Genomic DNA, 20,349 nt, shown 5'->3' with positions numbered 1-20,349 from the left:
GGCATTACAAGAAAAGGAAACTAAAGACCATCTTGAATGAAAAGGAAGAAATAAAACTGTCTTTATCAGTATATATACATGACTTAATGTGAAATTACCAGGGAAACTGCAAGATTTTTAAAAAGGAAAAAAGCTATTAGAACTCATAAACAACAAATGTAAAATAGATAGGTAATGGGAAGCAGCTGCATAGCACAGGGAGATCAGTTTGGTGCTTTGTGACCACTTAGAAAGGTGGGATAGGGAGGGTGGGAGGGAGACACAAGAGGGAGCAAATATGGGGATATGTGTATACATATAGCTGATGCACTTAGTTATACAGCAGAAACTAACACAACATTGTAAAGGAATTATACTCCAATAAAGATGTTAAAAAAAAAAAATATATATATATAGGGGAAAAACCCTCATAAAAGAGTTTAGCTATTTCATAGCATACATAATTTTATTCCTGTATACTAGCAATGAACAATTGGAAATTGGAACTAAAGTACTGTTTAAATAGTATCAAAAATTTAAATAACTGTGGATATATTTGAAAATATATTCTTAAGACTTGTTCACTGAAAACTATAAACACTGCTAAGGAAAATGAAAGAAACCTAAAAATGGAACGTTGTATTATACCATGTTCATGAACTGGAAGACTCAATAAAAGTAAGATGTTAGTTCTCTCCAAACAGATCTATAGGTTCAAAGCAATCCTATCCAAAATCCTAAAAGGCTCTTTTGAAGAAATTGAAAAGCTGATTGTAAAATATAAATGGAAATGCAAATATCTAGAATTGCTAAGACAATTTTGAAAAAGAAAAAGTTGGAGGACTTTATCTGATTTTGACTTAATATAAAATTACATTAACTAGTGTAGTTTGGTAGTTTTGTAAAATAGACTTATAGAGCAATAGAATATAATAGTGTCCAGAAATAGGCCCATCCATAAATGATCAATTTGATTTTTAACAAAGGTATCAAGATATGTCCATGGGAAAAGATAGTTTCTTCAACAAATGGTGGTCAACAATTGCATATCCATATGCAAAAAATAAAAACAAAAAATAAACCCTAACAAAAAAAACCCACCTCATCCTTTATCTCAAAATGTAACATATGAACTCAAAATGTAGCATAAATTAACTCAAATTAACTCAAAATGTAATATAACCTAAATGTAAGTGCCAAAGTAAAACTTCCTAAAGAAAACATAGGAGAAAAATCTTTGTGACCTTGAGTTAGGCAAAGGTTTCTTAGATAAGATTTTTTTAAGAATCATCAATTGACCTTTCAAATTAAAAACATTTGCTTTTGAAAGACACTCTTAAGAAAATGAAGCGGTATGCTCTAGGCTGGGTTAAAATATTAGTTCAAATTATATGTGACAAAGGATTTATATACAGGATATATAAGAAACTCTTACATTTAACTACAAGACAAGCAATCTGTTTTTAAAAAATAGGTAGATTTGAACAGATACTTCAGCAAAGAATAGATACAAATATCAAACACATGAAATGATGCCAAACATCATTAGTAATCAAGGAAATGCCAGTTAAAACCACAGTGTGATCTCATGGCACACCTATTAGAATGACTTTTTAAAAACTGATAACAGCAAGAGCTAATAAGAATGCAGAGTAACTGGAACTTCACATGTTGTTGATGGGAAAGTCAGCAGCTTTGCAGTTTCATGTAAAATTAACCATACACTTACCATACATCCCAGTAGTCTCACTCAAAGGCATTTACCCTAGAGAAATGAAAATATGTATATTCATGTAGTGACCTATTCACAAATGTTTATAGCAGCTATATTCATAGTCACAAAAAATTGGAAATAGCCAACATGGTCCTCAACTAGTAAATGGACGAATTATGGTACATTCAACCATACAACAGGATATACTGCTCGACAATAAGAAGGAATAAGCTACTAAAATACAGAACAAGACAGATGAGTTTAAAAGGTATTATGCTAGATGAAAGAAGGCGACACAAAAGATTACATTCTGTGTGATTTCATTTATATGACCTTTTGGAAAAAATAAAACTACTTGGACAGAAATCAGATCAGTGGTTTCAAGAGATTGGAGGTGAAGAGGGAGGATAAGTTACAAAGGAGGGTGTGAGGGAACCTTTTGATAACATGGAAATATTTCCTGTCTTGATTGTTGTCTTGTTACACAACTCTCTTTGTTTGGCAAAACTCATTGCATTGTATACCTAAAAAAGGATGAATTTTATGCTATGTAAAGAAATCAGTAAACCTGATTTTCAAAAACAGAAAAAGATAAAGAATGTGAAATCAATATACAGTATCAGGAACTCTAGAACTATGCTAGTAGGAATGCAAATTCATATAGTCACTTTGGAAAATTTGCCAGATTTCTTATTAAGTTTAATATACACTTAATTTATGTCCTTTCAGTTCCACTCCTAGGTGTTTACCAAGAGTAATGAAAATATATGTACACACATTCACTTGTAAGCAAATGTTATTCATGTAATCCCAAACTGAAAACATTTCTAGTTCCATCAACTGTAAATGGATCAATAGATTGCACTGCATCCATGCAATGAAATACTACTCAGAAATAAAAAGGAATTGAGTACTGATACATGCAACAACATGGATGACTCTCAGAAACATTGTGCTGAGTAAAAGAAGTTAAGTACTGTGGGCTACGTACATCATAGCCATGGGCTATGATTCTACTTACATGAAATGACTGAAAAATTATGTGAAATTATATGATTCTATTTATGTGAAATTGTTGAAAAAACAGAAGCATATAGTGACAGAAAGCAGGTCATTGGTTGCCAGGAGCCAGACACTGGGACAAAGGAATTGCCTTTTTGGGGTCTTTCTATGATAGTTGGTTACAGAAATAGGTATATTCATAACTTACTAAACTACACACTTAAGTTTAGTAAATGTATTATATTAAATTTTATCTCAACACAGATCATAGAAAAGTAGGCTCTCTATATTTAAAATATCTAAATTACAAAAGTGCTTATTACATACCCATTTTCAAATGTACCATTATTTAACACGTATGATAAATTAGATTAAAAATTTTAATCATTTTGATAAAAATGGTTAGACTTTGCTTTATTATGTCATATTTGTTGTAATTATTTTCTCTGTTGTAAATATCAAATCCATATATTAAGGATTTTGAATACAACATAGTTAATTAAAACTTTTATCTTTAATCTCTGGTAAATCAGAGTTCAAATATTAACTTTGTGTATACATATGGACTTAATAACTAGTATTTATATTGTTCAAAGTAACTTAATAACTACTTGAAAGGAATGTTAAAATGCCAAAAAGCATCTCTCACAGTACAGGGAATTGGGAGAGTGTGGGGTTATACCTCTCTTTCCTATGTGCTGACCAGTTGTCTATGTTTAAATAGCACCATCGTCAACTGTTTTCTTTCTTAGTAGGTGTAATGCTTCATCAATACAATTTAGTTAACTAATTTAAGAACTAGGAGGAAAGTTAACACTGGGATTTTTCTATTGATTGAAATGTATTAGCAGTAGAAACTTAGAGTTTACTTTTAACATACCTAATTTTGTGTTGATTTTGATTAGTGTTTATTTCAATTTTTTTAGTTAGTATCTTATTACAAATGCAATTGAGATAGAATCAACAAATAATAGGATATTAGCAGGAGCTGCAGTTATCCTAGGCTGGAGGACTTTCTAAGAGGATGCACTCCCATGCCCCTTGGCAGTAGAACTGAGTTCTGCACCAAGTCTTCCTCTCCATAGGCTGCTTTTGAGTGACTATATGACTTTCCCCAGAGCAAGTGATCCTAGAGAGAATGACAGAAGCCCCAGTGTCTTCTTATGACCTAGCCTTGATAGTCACACGTCATCATTTCTGCTACATCTTATTTGTTACAAGTGAGTTATTAAATATAGCCCAGGCTCCATGGCAGGAGAATCAAGTTCCACCTCTTGAAGAGAAAATATCAAAAAATTCGTGGACATGTAACAGGTTACAACTTTTATGTAAACAGGGTACATAAAGAGGCCCTTCTGGTTTATTAGCCATAGTTGCTTTACAATCCAAGTAAAGCTTTTGATTCCATAATTTTATAATTTAATGAGGAATTTCAGGGTTCAGGAGGAAGCAGCTCAGAATAAGATAAGGAAATAGTAGATTTCCTTATCTTAATAAAAAATTCTACTGATTATCTCTCTTTTGTTTTTAAAGATTTATTTATTTATTGGCTATGTTGGGTCTTCATTGCTATGTGTGGGTTTTCTCTAGTTGTGGCAAGCAGGGGCTACTCTTGTTGTGGTGTGTGGGCTTCTCGTTACGGTGGCTTCTCTTGTTGCAGAGCACAGGCTCTAGGTGTGTGGGCTTCAGTAGTTGCAGCACATGGGCTCTAGAGTGCAGGCTCAGTAGATGTGGCGCACAGGCTTAGTTGCACTGCAGCATGTGGGATCTTCCCGGACCAGGCTTGAACCTGTGTCCCCTGCATTGGCAGTTGGATTCTTAAGCACTGAGCCACCAGGGAAGTCTTTACTGATTATCTCTTTATTTTAAAAAGAGTTTTATGTGTTGTCATACTTAGGAACTCTTTGTAATGTTTTCCCACAGTTGATGAAAGCTGAAAGTCTTAATTTATTAAGTCAGTCAGTTAAATAGATCTTCAGCACTTACAGTGTATCAATCACCCAGTAATGTACAATATAAATATCATCTTGCCCACAAACATTTAAACAGATATGTAAATAAAAGAAAAAACCGTGTAAGTGAAGGAAGGATGTTTTGGGTATTTTGATAGTGGTTAGTGCAGATGGAGTGCTTTGGATAAGATGGTCAGAAATGTCTTCCTATGTGACTTTAAATTTTGATATGAAGGACTGGAATCAGCTAACCTTTGTAAGAGTGAACAGCATGTGTAAAGGCCCTGAAACTTCCAGTGTTTTAAGGAATGTTGGAAGGCAAGTATCACCGGCACTTAGTGATTTCTGGAAGATGGTGTCAGTTTGGAGGCGGGAACTTATTGTAGAAATTGAAGTAAAATGTAGTATCATTGAAGAGAGACATCTTTTTTTTTGGGGGGGGGAGTATAATTGCCTTACAGTGTTGTGTTAGTTTCTGTTTTACAACAAAGTGAATCAGCTATTTGTAAACATATATCTCCTCCCTCTTGAGCCTCCCTCCCACCTGCCCCCCTATCCCTCCGCTCTAGGTCATCACAGGAAGAGAGACATCTTGTTTAGAGACTTTAAGGAGATACAATTTCTGTGACTTGGAGATTAGCTAAATTTGGACGACGATAAAAAGGGGAGGCATCCAGTGTGTCTTCCCAAGTTTCAGCTTGAACTGCTCAGTAGCACAGACTGAGATGGGGAACACTGTAGAAGGAGTACCTGTATGCATCCACCCTCCCATACCCCCCATGGTTGGGGTTGGGGGTGGGGGGCAGAAGTGAATGAACTGTAAAGGAGAAGGTTAGTTTTAGATCTGTTGAAATTGAAACCCCTGAAAGATGTCTAGACTGAAATGTTGAATAGGAAGTTAGATATAAGAAGGTATGGCTAGAGCACAAATGAAAAGTGTAGTAATTGGGAGTCATTACCATTTAGATGAAATTTGAAGCCCGAGAGGAAATGAACTCACCTGGGGAGAGACCATAGAATGGGCAGGAGAAACAAGGGCTGCATTCTGAGGAGATGCCATGTTTAAATGTTAAGTAAATGAAAGAGAGAAAACAAAACAAAACAAACAGAAAGGCCTTGAAAAATGGGAAATCCAGGAAAATGTGATGCCAAAGAATGAGAGTATTTCAAGAAGGTAAGATTTGATGAAAAATCAGTAAGACATAGACTGAAAAAAGGCCATTGCATGTAGCAACAGCAGGTTTTGGCTGCCAGAGGTTGACTGTTGTGAGTTTGTCTATTCAGTATCAACAAGTTCTAGTTGGCAAGCAGGCCCTTGAATTCTGTTGCAGCCTTTGGGCTATCTCTCTTGGTTTGGGTTTAGGTGTAAGACTTCTGACTTCTCAGTCAATAGGACATGAGTAGGTAGAGATATTTGGATTAAATCCTGACCTACTACTGATGGCAAATGGCAGGAGAATTAATCCTACTATCACTCTTCTACCTGTAGCTCTTGATCTGGAATATTCTCTCTGACACTTTATGAGTACTTGACAGTATAAGCATATACACGTCAATACCAGTTATAAGCCATAACAACATACTGAACCAACCCAAAGTTTCTACCTACAATATCATCTTAGTTTTCTCTTCACTAGTTTTGCCCAACCCTGTCACTTGATTCAGGCAATTTTTTTTTTCTGTAAGGGAACACTAATCAAGGAGTTTAACACATAAATAATCAGAGGTTATAACAGCTACCAGGAGATCATATTATCTTGCAGTTTGAAGCTTGGTGTCAAGTACATGGATGAGGTTAGGATGAGCAGAGGTTAGGCCATAGTGGGTGACTGGAGTGGTAGGAGGGCTTTTTTCTCCTTTTATTTCTTGCTCCATGGTCTGTGCCAGTTTCTCCCCTACATACCTCCCTGCATTTAGAGTGCCTGTGCTTGGGGGCTCCTTTTTTTTGTTGTTTCCAGACATGCTGCTGCAGCTCTTCAGAGTAGCCTTTGGTGCTTTTGGTAACTTATGCACACAGCAACTCCTCCTACAATGGTACAAAGAAGGACAGTGATTTGGGTTTCTGTATCCAACAGAGTTATAACATATCAAAATTTATGGGATGCAGCTAAAGTAGTATTCAGGGGGAAATTTTATAGCTTTAAATACCTATATCTGAAATACAGAAATGCCTAACATCAGTAACCTAAGCTTCCATCTTTAGAAACTAGAAGAAGAAGAACAAGCTAAATGGAAAACAAGTAGGAAAAAGTGACTAAAGAAAATTAGAGCAGAAATCAATGAAAAACAGACAAAAAACAATAAAGAAGATCAATTAAACAAAAGCTGATTCCTTGAAAAGCTCAATAAAATTGACATTCTTTTAACTGCCTAACTATGAACAAAAGAGATGGTATGAATTACCATAGTCAGAAATGAAAGAAGGGACTGCACTGCTTACCATGTAGAAATTAAAAAGATTAGAAGGAAATATCCTGAACAACTTCAGCCTACAAATTAAGACAATTGTGATGAGATGGGTAAATTCCTAGAAAGACAGAATTGTCAAAACTGACTCAAGAAGAAATTAAAATTCTGAATAGACCTATAAGAGGTCCATTGAATTAGTAATTTAAAAATCTTCCCACAAAGAAGAATCAAAGCCCAGATGGCTTTACTGGTGAATCTTATCAAATAGATAAATTAGAAAAGATATCAATCTTTCATAAGCTCATCCACAAGAAACAGGAAGAAGAAACAGTTTCTAGCTCATTCTGTGAGGCCATCTTTACCCTAATACCAATGCTAGGCAAAGACATCACAAGAAAAAACAAGCTAACAAGAGAAAACTGTAGACTAATATCCCTAATGAACATGTATTCAAAAATCCTTTACAAAATATTATCAAACCAAAGCCAGCAATATACAAAAAGGATTATAAAGTAGCCATGTGGGTTTTATCACAGGAGTGCAGATTGGTTTAAATGTGAAAATCAGTTAATGTTATGCATGAAGTTAATAGAATACAGGACAAAAAAACCCCCAAAACCCACATGATCATCTCAGTAGACACAGAAAAAGCATTTGACAAAATGAAACACACATTCATGACTAGAAAATCTCAACTGAATAGAAATATAAAGGAATTTCTACAAACAGATAAATAGCAACCATCAAAAACCCACATAACATACACTGTACTTAATGTTGAAAGACTGAATGCTTTTCCCCTAAGTTCAGGAATGCTAGAATGTCTTCCATTCTTACCACTTCTATCAATATTATATTGATATATAATGTGTGATAAGCCTGTGTGATAGGAAAGGAAGGGAAGGGAAAAATCAAAGGCATCCAGATTGGAAAGGGAAATGTCTTTATTCCTAGATGACAAAAGACATGTACAATATTTGCAATGAAAAGTGTAAAACATGGCTGTTAGAAATTAAAGACAGACATCAATAAATGGAGACATTCCATATTCATGGCTCAGAAGGTTCAATATGATTAAGATGTCAATTCTTCTTCAATCTATAAACTTAATACAATCCCTATCAAAATTTACTACACTTTTTGGGAGAAATAGAGAAGCTGAAATACAATGGATCTAGAATTGCCAAAACAATTTTGAAAAAGAACAACAAAATTACAGAACTTATACTATCTGATTTCAAAACTTACCATAAAACCATAGTAATCAAAATGTGTGCTACTTATACAAGGATAGGCACATAAATTAATGGAACTATGTTGAGAGTAAAGAAAGAAACCCTTCCATTTATGGTCAGTTGCTTTTTAAGAAACGTGCCAACACAATTTAATGAAGAAAGGTTAATCTTTAAACAAATGGTACTGTAATGACTGGATAGTCACATGCAAGAAAATGAACTTCAACACTTACCACACACTGTTAATAAGAATTAAGGTGTGTCACAGACCCATATTTAAGATCTAAAACTAAAAAATTTCTCAAGTAAAATATAGGATAAAAACTTTATCATCTTGCATTAAGCAAAGAGATCACATGTGACATTCAAAAGCATAATTCATAAAAGACAACAATTGAGAAGATGGATTTAACTAAAATTTAAAATGTTTGTGCTTTAAATATATCACTAAGTATGTGAAAAGATAAGCCACAGACTGAGAAATATTTGCACATCATGTATTTGATAGACTTGTATCCAAAATGTATGAAGACCTTTGACAACTCAATAATAGGACAGAAGCAACCCAATTAAGGTAAAAAAGATCTGAATAGTAATTTCCTCAAAGAAAATAAACAAATGGCTAATTAACACATGAAAAGATGTTCAACAATGTACATTAAAATTATAATAAGATACCATTTTACACTCACTAGAATGGCTATAATAAAAATTTCATACAATAGCAAGTACTGGCAGAGATGTGGAAAATTTGGAACATCATACATTGTTGGAATGTATAATGGAAGACAATTTGGCAGTTTCTCAAAAATATAAATATTAAGTCAACAGGCAACCTGGCAATTTCACTCCTAGGAATCTACCCAAAAGAAATGCAACCATATGTTCATCAACGACGTGCACGTGAATGTTCTGAGTAGCATTTTTCATAATAGCTAAAAACTGGAATAATTTAAATGTCTATCAACTGGTGAATGGATTTTAAAAATGTGGTATATTCTATATTCATACGATGGAATACTATTTACAGTCAAAAGAAATGAACTGCTCATACATGCTGCCACATTGATGAACCTCAAAACATTATGGTTAGTAGAAGAAGCCTGATGCAGAAGATTACATGATGTATGATTCCATTTATCTGAAATGTTCAGAAACGGCTAGTTCACAGAGACAGAAAGCAGATTGATAGTTGCCTAGAGCTGGGGATAGGAATAGGAATTAACTGTAAATAGGCACAAGGGAAGTTTTAGTGTTGATTAAAATGTTCCAGAATACAATGTGGTGATAATTGCACAACTCTAGAAATTTACTTTAAAAAAATCATTGAATAGTACACTTACAAGGGTAAATTTTGTGTTACGTAAATTATAACTTTGGAAATAAAGCTTGAAAAAAATATGTATCTTGTCCTTAGTAGTAGGAAGAACTGTGACAACATACTTTTCTAAGATTCTGGACTCTGAATGTAGTAATTAATCCTGCCACCTATTTCCCACTGCTACTTAGTATTGGTCAGTTTTATCCTTTATTATTTACATTACATTAAGAAAACAGAAAACTTGGTCTACTATTAGGCTGTATAAAAGAATAATAGTTTACCTTACCTTTGTCCGAACCCACGAATAGATACCTGAGGAGCTGGGATCCTCTTTCCCCTATTACAATGGGTATACAAACATAATGTTTAAATTTACAATGTACAAATATGCTGTCTTTAAGACATGACTATTTAAACTGATAAAGATGTGAAAACAGTTTTATGTGGATTACTTAGTTACTGTAATTACTTTTGTATCAGTAAGGCAGTGAATTATTAATCATACTGTTACTAATCAACATTTATGGAGCCTAGATATTATAATGGCTTTGTAATGACAGCTTACCTTGATGAATAGAATATGGGTAATAGACCTGTGGCTCATCCAAATCATTCGTTTAACCATTAATTATAGATTGAAACATCTCTAGCATTCGTTAATATAACATGAATAGAACGTCTCAGAATAATACAGATGCCATTTTGAACGAGCACAAAAGTCATGATTTATTATTGATCTAATTAATCTTAAGTTTAATTTGATTCTATATCAAATTCTTTTTCTTGCAGGCGTATCTCATTAGCTAGTCCTCGTCAACTTTTTAAAGCTTCTAATATGACCCAGCGATGGCAACACAGGGAGATTTCAAATTTTGAGTACTTGATGTTTCTCAACACAATAGCAGGTAATTTAAGCTCACATGTTGATGTATTTCAAATGATAAATTATTAATAGTGATATGATTAGATTATTTTGAATATTTATATAAATAGAGTCATTCCATGTAAAGCTAAAGGCGTAAGCAAGCATACAGAGATGGGAAGAAATGAAGTATAGCTAAAGAACAATTAATGGTATAGTATGTGTGTGTGTTTGTGTTTGCGTGTACATAAAATATATATTCATAAAGGTATAATGAAAAAGAAAACTAGAAAGGTAGTGTGGAGACGTGCAAGATTTTTTTGTCAGTTTGAGGAATTGGCAGTCAATTCACAGGGAAACTTTAGAAAGTTTTTGAACAAATGAGTAATATCAGAACTGTATGAAAAGTTGGAAGCAGTATGAAGGATAAATTATGGTGCAAAGAGTCTAGGTAGAGAGCAGAAGTTAGGAAGCAATTACATATAAAAAGTAATGAGGGCCTGCATTAGAGAGGTGGCAGTAGGAAGTAAAACAAAGGATTAGATAACACAAGAATTGGGCTTCCCTGGTGGCGCAGTGGTTGAGAATCTGCCTGCCAATGCGAGGGACACGGGTTCGATCCCTGGTCCTGGAAGATCCCACATGCCGTGGAGCCACTAAGCCCGTGTGCCACAACTACTGAGCCTGTGCTCTAGAGCCCATGAACCACAACTACTGAGGCTACGTGCCACAACTACTGAAGCCCACCCGCTTAGAGCCCATGCTCCACAACAAGAGAAGCCACTGCACTGAGAAGCCTGCACACCGCAATGAAGAATAGCCCCCGCTCACCGCAACTGCAACTAAAGAAAGCCCGCGCACAGCAACAAAGACCCAATGCAGCCAAAAATAAATTAATTAATTAAACAAACAAACAAAAAAGATAACAAGAATTTACAAGGTACAAACCATTTGCCATGCAGCTGACTGAATGTTGGGAGTAAATGAGAAAAATGTGTCAGGAAAGACTTCCAGACTTCTGCTCTAAATCATGAGGAAAATGATGGTGCCATTAAAGGGAGAAGAAGTCAAAAAATTCATCTAGAGAAGGATGATTTTACTGTGCTAGCAAGACATCCAAGATAAGCTATTAAAAAGAATTGTTGGAGTATAGGTTAAGTGAGGGTATTTTCAGCTTAGAGATAGGACTTTGGATTTCACCTGCATAGAGAGGAAATCACCAAGAGAGAGAGTTGAGATTACCAAGCCAGGTGATATAGAAAGCAGTGAGGTAAGGTCTGGGGAATGCACTTGTGCATAACAAAAAGAAAGAGGGAAAGTTATTAAAGAAGAAAAGAGAATGACTGACTTAGGCGTAAGCAAGCATACAAAGATGGGAAGAGTTTATAGACTTAGTAGGAGGAGAACTAAGGTGAAGCAAATGTCTTGAGATACAAGGGGAAAGGGAGAAAGGCCTTGGCCGCTGTATTAGATGTGATGGAGAGGTAAGGGAGAATTAAGAGTGAGTACAGGCCATGCCTTTGCTTTAACATCTCAGGACTTACGGGTTACTTTATAGGGGTTTGTTTTCTTTCTTTTTTTTTTTAATATTTATTTTATTTATTTGGTTGTGCCAGGTCTTAGTTGCGGCAGGCTGGCTCCTTAGTTGTGGCATGAGAACTCTTAGTTGCAGCATGCATATGGGATCTAGTTCCCTGACCAGGGATCGAACCCAGGCCCCCTGCATTGGGAGCGCTGAGTCTTATCCACTACACTACCAGGGAAGGCCCTAGGGGTTTATTTGCAAAACAAGCAAAAATGTTTGATTATAAGGACTGAATGGTTTGAGATTAAATGACAATATTAGAGGTAGATTACAGTTTTCTTGTTTAATAGTAAAGAGAGGGTGAGTTAAGGCAGCAGAGAGTAACTGTGAAAGAGGAAGAGAGAGGAAAAGTAACAATTCACATTATGAGGGAGATCTGTTCAAGAGCTCAGGTGGAAGAATCACACCTCCCAGAGAATAAAGACACTGTTGAAGGAGTGGAGAAGAGAGGGTGTAGTACGAAGAATTGGAAGTTCAGGGCTTACACTGAAAAACTCTTAAGATTCATCAGTTAGGAAGATACTCATCTGAGGGTCCACTGAGGGAAAGGAAAAAAGAAAGTTTAAACAGTTATGTGGAATTTAGTAGGGATTGTATAACTAGAGACTGAAAGGATTATTAAGTAAGAATGAGAGACAGGAAACTTATGTAACAAGTTTAAATGGACATCTTTTGTACATGATAAATCAATTAACACCTAGATTGAATGCAGTGTAATAATCACGGACAGCATTTATGAAATGGTCCACTCTCAAATAACTTCTACTGTGCCTATAGTGTCTTTTAAATATATCCCCTGGATATTCTCTTTAAAGAATAGAATCAGTAATTTGTTTTGGATGGTTTTTACATACACTAGAGGCTGGGGTGGAGTCTCATGTTATTTAATATTTCTTTTACAGTGTTATCTGTGATACATATAGGTTCTCGTGATATCATGACACATTTCCCAAAAGACAGTCACTAGGCGTTCAGTAACTAAATATTGAATTTAACTTACTTAATAAAAGTCTGTTTACAGTGAGCAGGTATGTACTCTTTTTTTGTAGGTACAATAAACTTGATTATTTAAGCAGATAGGCTAAGAAGAGGATTTTACTGTTTACTAACATCTCAATCAGGAAAATGAGAGACAATGGAGACATCAAACTGGACTGCTTTTTGCTGTTAAGTGTGGTTATTTTTTTCTGGGAGACGTTAACATTGACAGAAACATGTAACGACATAAATACTTCAGAATTAAAACTGTCCTAGTTATTCATGTGTCCTAAGACTATTTCCAGGTCACTCAAGGAAGAACTCTGTTACTCTAATAGACCTCAAGCCCATGATGAATACAGTGAAATAAAATGTTAAAAGCATCAAATCAAGTTGTAGTCCTTGCTCCGCTCTGTGCAATCAGGGGACTATTTACCCTCTGCTCCCGGGTCTCTCAGGCAGCCACTCCCATGAGCACACGCCCAGAAGCTGCTCCTGCCCCACACTCCCTCCCTCTGCCTTTCACTTCTCAGCTGCCAAGATCCTGGAAGCTTTGAAGCTCAGCAGAGAAGGCAAATTCATTGAAAACAGTCTGTAAAGTGTCAAGCAATATCCAGATATTACTGGCACTCTGCCTGTCCCCTGCCTGAACCTGGGATTCTTCCACGGAGTGGTCCTGGGTCCCACATTGGCATTACTCATTTGGTTGATGAAGACATATTGACAAAGTTGTTGTTGGTTATATCCTTTTGCATTCTCACTAGCAATGCAAAAGACGGACTGTTTCTCCACACCCTTGCCGACAGACTATATTGTCAAGCTTTTGAACGTTTGCTAATCTGGTACCGCAGGACTGCCTGCTTGCTGAGACCCTCTGTAAAAGCTCCATGCACCCTGCTATTGAGCGCTCCGAGGAGGTAACAGTATTCAGAGAGGGTCTTGGTGCTCCGACTGGGTGTCAGGCCTGTGCCTCTGAGGTGGGAGAGCCGAGTTCAGGACATTGGTCCACCAGAGACCTCCCGGCTCCATGTGATACCAAATGGCGAAAGCTCTCCCAGAGATCTCCATCTCAAAGCTAAGACCCTGCTCCACTCAACAACCAGCAAGCTACAGTGCTGGACACCCTATGCCAAACAACTAGCAAGACCAGAACACAACCCCACCCATTAGCAGAGAGGCTGTCTAAAATCATAAGGTCACAGACATGCCAAAAAACACCGCCGGTCGGGATCCTGCCCACCAGGAAGACAGGATTCAGCCTAATCCACCAGAATACAGGCACTAGTCCCTTCCACCAGGAAGCCTACACAACCCACTGAACCAACCTTAGCCACTGGGGACAGACACCAAAAACAACAGGAACTACGAACCTGCAGCCTGCGAAAAGGAGACTCCAAGCACAGTAAGTTAAGCAAAATGAGAAGACAGAGAAACACACAGCAGATTAATGAGCAAGGTAAAAACCCACCAGACCAAACAAATGAAGAGGAAATAGGCAGTCTACCTGAAAAAGAATTCAGAGTAATGATAGTAAAGGTGACCCAAAATCGTGGAAATAGAATGGAGAAAATACAAGAAACATTTAACAAGGACCTAGAAGAACTAAAGAGCAAAGAGACAATGATGAACAGCACAATAAATGAAATAAAAAATTCTCTAGAAGGAATCAATAGCAGAATAACTGAGGCAGAAGAAACAGATTAGTGATGTAGAAGATAAAATAGTGGAAATAACTACTGCAGAGCAGAATAAAGAAAAAAGAATGAAAAGAATTGAGACAGTCTTAGAGACCTCTGGGACAACATTAAATATACCAACATTCGAACTATAGGGGACCTGGAAGAAAAAGAGAAAAAGGAATGGACTGAGAAAATATTTGAAGAGACATTTGAAGTTGAAAACTTTCTAATATGGGAAAGGAAATAGTCAATCAAGTCCAGGAAGCACAGAGAGTCCCATACAGGATAAATCCAAGGAGAAACATGCCAAGACACACGTTAATCAAACTATCAAAAATTAAATACAAAGCAAAAATATTATAATTGGCAAGGGGAGAACAACAAATAACATACAAGGGAATCCCCATAAGGTTAACAGCTAATCTTTCAGCAGAAACTCTGCAGCCAGAAGGGAGTGGCAAGACATATTTAAAGTGATGAAGGAGAAAAACCTACAACCAAGATTACCCAGCAAGGATCTCATTCAGATTCAACAGAGAAATTAAAACCTTTACAGACACGCAAAAGCTAAGAGAATTCAGCAACACAAAGCCAGCTTTACAACAAATGCTAAAGGAACTTCTCTAGGCAGGAAACACAAGAGAAGGAAAAGATCTACAATAACAAACCCAAAACAATTAAGAAAATGGGAATAGGAGCATACATATTGATAACTACCTTAAATGTAAATGGATTAAATGCTCCCACCAAAAGACACAGACTGGCTGAATGGATACAAAAATAAGACCCATATATATGTTGCCTACAAGAGACCCACTTCAGACCTAGGGACACATACAGACTGAAAGTGAGGGGATGGAAAAAGATATTCCATGCAAATGGAAGTCAAAAGAAAGCTGGAGTAGCAATTCTCATATCAGACAAAATAGACTCAAATAAAGACTATTACAAGAGACAGAGAAGGACACTACATAACAATCAAGGGAACAATCCAAGACGAAGATATAACAATTGTAAATATTTATCCACCCAACATAGGAGCACCTCAATACATAAGGCAAGCGCTAACAGCCATAAAAGGGAAATCGGGGCTTCCCTGGTGGCGCAGTAGTTGAGAATCTGCCTGCCAATGAAGGAGACACGGGTTCGAGACCTGGTCTGGGAAGATCCCACATGCCACGGGGCAACTGGGCCCATGAGCCACAACTACTGAGCCTGCATGTCTGGAGCTTGTGCTCCGCAACAAGAGGCCGCGACAGTGAGAGGCCCGCGCACTGCGATGAAGAGTGGCCCCCGCTCACCGCAACTAGGGAAAGCCCTCGCACAGAAACGAAGACCCAAGACAGCCAAAAATAAATAAATAAAAATAAATAAATTTATTAAAAAAAAAGGGAAATCGATAATAACACAATCATAGTAGGGGACTTGAACACCCCACTTTCACCGATGGACAGATCATCCAAAATGAAAATAAATAAGGAAACACAAGTGTTAAATGATACATGAAACAAGAAGGACTTAATTGATATTTATAGGACATTCCATCCAAAAACAACAGAATACACTTTCTTCTCAAGTGCTCATGGAACATTCTCCAGGATAGATCTTATCTCAGGTCACAGATCAAGCCTTGGTAAATTTAAGAAGATTGAAATCATATCACATATCTTTTCCAACCACAATACTATGAGACTAGATATCAATTACAGGAAAAAAAATCTGTAAAAATTACAAACACATGGAGGCTAAACAATACACCACTTAATAGCCAAGAGATCACTGAAGAAATGAAAGAGGAAATAAAAAAATACCTAGAAACAAATGATAATGAAAACACGATGACCCCAAACCTATGGGATGCAGCAAAAGCAGTTCTAAGAGGGAAGTTTATCGCAATAAAATCCTACCTCAAGAAACAAACATCTTAAATAAACAACCTAACCTTACACCTAAAGCAATTAGAGAAAGAACAACAAAAAAACCCCGAAGTTAGCAGACGGAAAGAAATCATAAAGATCAGATCAGAAATAAATGAATAAGAAATGAAGGAAATGATAACAAAGATCAATAAAACTAAAAGCTGGTTCTTTAAGAAGATAAACAAAATTGATAAACCATTAGCCAGACACATCAAGAAAAAAATGGAGAAGACTCAAATCAATAGAATTAGAAATGAAAAAGGAGAAGTAGCAACTGGCACTGCAGAAATACAAAGGACCATGAGAGATTCCTACAAGCACCTATATGCCAATAAAATGGACAACCTGGAGGAAATGGACAAATTCATAGAAAAGCACAACCTTCCGAGACTGAATGAGGAAGAAATAGACAAAATAGACCAATCACAAGCACTGAAATTGAGACTGTGATTAAAAATCTTCCAACAAACAAATGCCCAGGACCAGATGGCTTCACAGACGAATTCTGTCAAATATTTAGAGAAGAGCTAACACCTATCCTTCTCAAATTCTTCAAAAAAATTGCAGAGGGAGGAACATTCCCAAATTCATTCTACGAGGCCACCATAATCCTGATACCAAAACCAGACAGAGATGTCACACAAAGAGAAAACTATAGGCCAGTATCACTGATGATCATAGATGCAAAAATTTCCAACAAAATACTAGCAAACAGAATCCAACAGCACATTAAAAGGATCATACACCATGATCAAGTGGGATTTGTCCCAGGAATGCAAGGATTCTTCAATATGCGCAAGTCAATCAATGTGATAAACCATAATAATAACTTGAAGGATAAAAACCATATGATCATCACAATCGATGCAGAAAAAGCTTTTGACAAAATTCAACAGCCATTTATGATAAAATCCCTCCAGAAGGTAAGCATGGAGGGAACTTACCTCAACATAATAAGGCCATATATGACAAACCCACAGCCAACATCGTTCTCAGTGTTCAAAACCTAAAACCATTTCCTCTAAGATCAGGAGCAAGACAAGGTTGTCCACTCTCACCACTATTATTCAACATAGTTTTGGAAGTCCTATCTACGGCAATCAGAGAAGAAAAAGAAAGAAAAGGAATACAAATCGGAAAAGAAGAAGTAAAACTCTCACTGTTTGCAGATGACATGATACTACACATAGAGAATCCTAAAGATGCCACCAGGAAACTACTAGAGCTAATCAATGAATTTGGTAAAGTAGCAGGATACAAAATTAATGCACAGAAATCTCTTGCATTCCTATACACTAATGATGAAAAATCTGAACGAGAATAAGGAAACACTCCCATTTGCCATTGCAACAAAAAGAATAAAATACCTAGGAATAAACCTACCTTAGGAGACAAAAGACCTGTATGCAGAAAACTATAAGACACTGATGAAAGAAATTAAAGATGATACAAACAGATGGAGGGATATACCATGTTCTTGGATTGGAAGAGTCAACATTGTGAAAATGACTATAGTACCCAAAGCAATCTACAGATTCAGTGCAATCCCTATCAAACTACCAATGTCATTTTTCACAGAAGTAGAAAAAATATTTCACAACTTGTATGGAAACACAAAATACCGCGAATAGCCAAAGCAAATCTTGAGAAAGAAAAATGGAGTTGGAGGAATCAGGCTCCCTGACTTCAGACTATACTACAAAGCTACAGTAATCAGGATAGTATGGTACTGACACAAAACCAGAAATATAGATCAATGGAACAGGATAGAAAGCACAGACATACATGCACCCACATATGGTCACCTTATCTTTTTTTTTTTTTTTTGCTGTACGCGGGCCTCTCACTGCTGTGGCCTCTCCCGTTGCGGAGCACAGGCTCCGGACACACAGGCTCCGCGGCCATGGCTCGCGGGCCCAGCCGCTCCGCGGCATGTGGGATCCTCGGGGATCGGGGCACGAACCCGTGTCCCCTGCATCGGCAGGCGGACTCTCAACCACTGCGCCACCAGGGAAGCCCCCACCTTATCTTTGATAAAGGAAGCAAGACTATACAATGGAGAAAAGACAGCCTCTACAATAAGTGGTGCTGGGAAAACTGGACAGCTACATGTAAAAGAATGAAATTAGAACACTCCCTAACACTATACACAAAAATAAACTCAAAATTGATTAAAGACCTAAATGTAAGACCGGACACTATAAAACTCTTAGAGGAAAACACAGTAAGAATACTCTTTGACATAAATCACAGCAAGATGTTTTTTGATCCACCTCTTAGAGTAATGGAAATAAAAACAAAAACAAACAAATGGGACCTAATGAAACTTAAAAGCTTTTGCACAGCAAAGGAAACCATAAACAAGATGAAAAGACAACCCTCAGAATGGGAGAAAATATTTGCAAATGAAGCAACTGACAAGGGATTAATCTCCAAAATTTACAAGCAGGTCATGCATCTCAATATCAAAAATACAAACAACCCAATCCAAAAATGTGCAGAAAACCTAAATAGACATTTCTCCAAAGAAGATATACCAATTGCCAGCAAACACATGAAAGGATGCTCAACATCACTAATCATTACAGGAATGCAAATCAAAACTACAATGAGGTATCACCTCATACCGGTCAGAATGGCCATCATCCAAAAACCTACAAACAATAAATGCTGGACAGGGTGTTGAGAAAAGGGAACCCTCTTGCACTGTTGGTGAGAATGTAAATTGATACAGCCACTATGGAGAACAATATGGAAGTTCCTTAAAAAACTAAAAATAGGGGCTTCCCTGGTGGCGCAGTGGTTGAGAGTCCGCCTGCCGATGCAGGCGACATGGGTTTGTGCCCCGAACCGGGAAGATCCCACATGCCGCGGAGTGGCTGGGCCCATGAGCCATGGCTTCTGAGCCTGCGCGTCTGGAGCCTGTGCTCCACAACGGGAGAGGCCACAACAGTGAGAGGCCCACGTACCGCAAAACAAAACAAAACAAAACAAAACTAAACTAAAAATAGAGCTACCATACGATGCAGCAATCCCACTACTGGACATATACCCTGAGAAAACCGTAATTCAAAAAGAGTCATGTACCACAATGTTCATTGCAGCTCTATTTACAATAGCCGGGACATGGAAGCAACCTAAGTGTCCATCAGCAGATGAATGGATAAAGAAGATGTGGTACATGTGTACAATGGAATATTACTCAGCCATAAAAAGAAATGAAATTGAGTTATTTGTCGTGTGGTGGCTGGACCTAGAGTCTGTCATACAGAGTGAAGTACGTCAGAAAGAGAAAAACAAATATCATGTGCTAACACATATATATGGAATCTAAGGAAAAAAAATGGTTCTGAAGAACCTAGGGGCAGGACAGGAGTAAAGACGCAGATGTAGAGAGTGGACTTGAGGACACAGGGAGGGGGAAGGGTAAGCTGGAACGAAGTGAGAGAGCGGCATGGATATATATACCAAAGGTAAAATAGATAGCTATTGGGAAGCAGCCACATAGCACAGGGAGATCAGCTCGGTGCTTTGTGACCACCTAGAGGGGTGGGATAGGGAGGGTGAGAGGGAGACGCAAGAGGGAGGAGATATGGAGATATATGTATATGTATAGCTGATTCACTTTGTTATAAAGCAGAAACTAACACACCATTGTAAAGCAATTATACTCCAATAAAGATGTTTAAAAAAAAAATCCAATCATAAGGAAGG

General features: G+C 37.0%; 1 protein-coding gene across 2 annotated transcripts in view; it reads left to right on the top strand.

Annotated features, from left to right (window-relative positions):
• LRBA (LPS responsive beige-like anchor protein) overlaps positions 1-20,349 on the top strand; it is a 767,039-nt gene that overhangs the window by 544,656 nt on the left and 202,034 nt on the right. For both annotated transcript variants that reach the window (XM_060116154.1, XM_060116148.1), the window contains exon 43: positions 10,402-10,517. In XM_060116154.1, coding sequence (XP_059972137.1) covers positions 10,402-10,517 — 116 coding nt within the window. The remainder of the gene's footprint in view (positions 1-10,401; positions 10,518-20,349) is intronic.

Source organism: Mesoplodon densirostris, chromosome 1 (assembly GCF_025265405.1).
Source record: "Mesoplodon densirostris isolate mMesDen1 chromosome 1, mMesDen1 primary haplotype, whole genome shotgun sequence".
Taxonomy (NCBI): domain Eukaryota; kingdom Metazoa; phylum Chordata; class Mammalia; order Artiodactyla; family Ziphiidae; genus Mesoplodon; species Mesoplodon densirostris.
The sequence above is the reverse complement of the archived record's forward strand: the minus strand, read 5'-3'. Positions and strand labels throughout refer to the sequence as shown.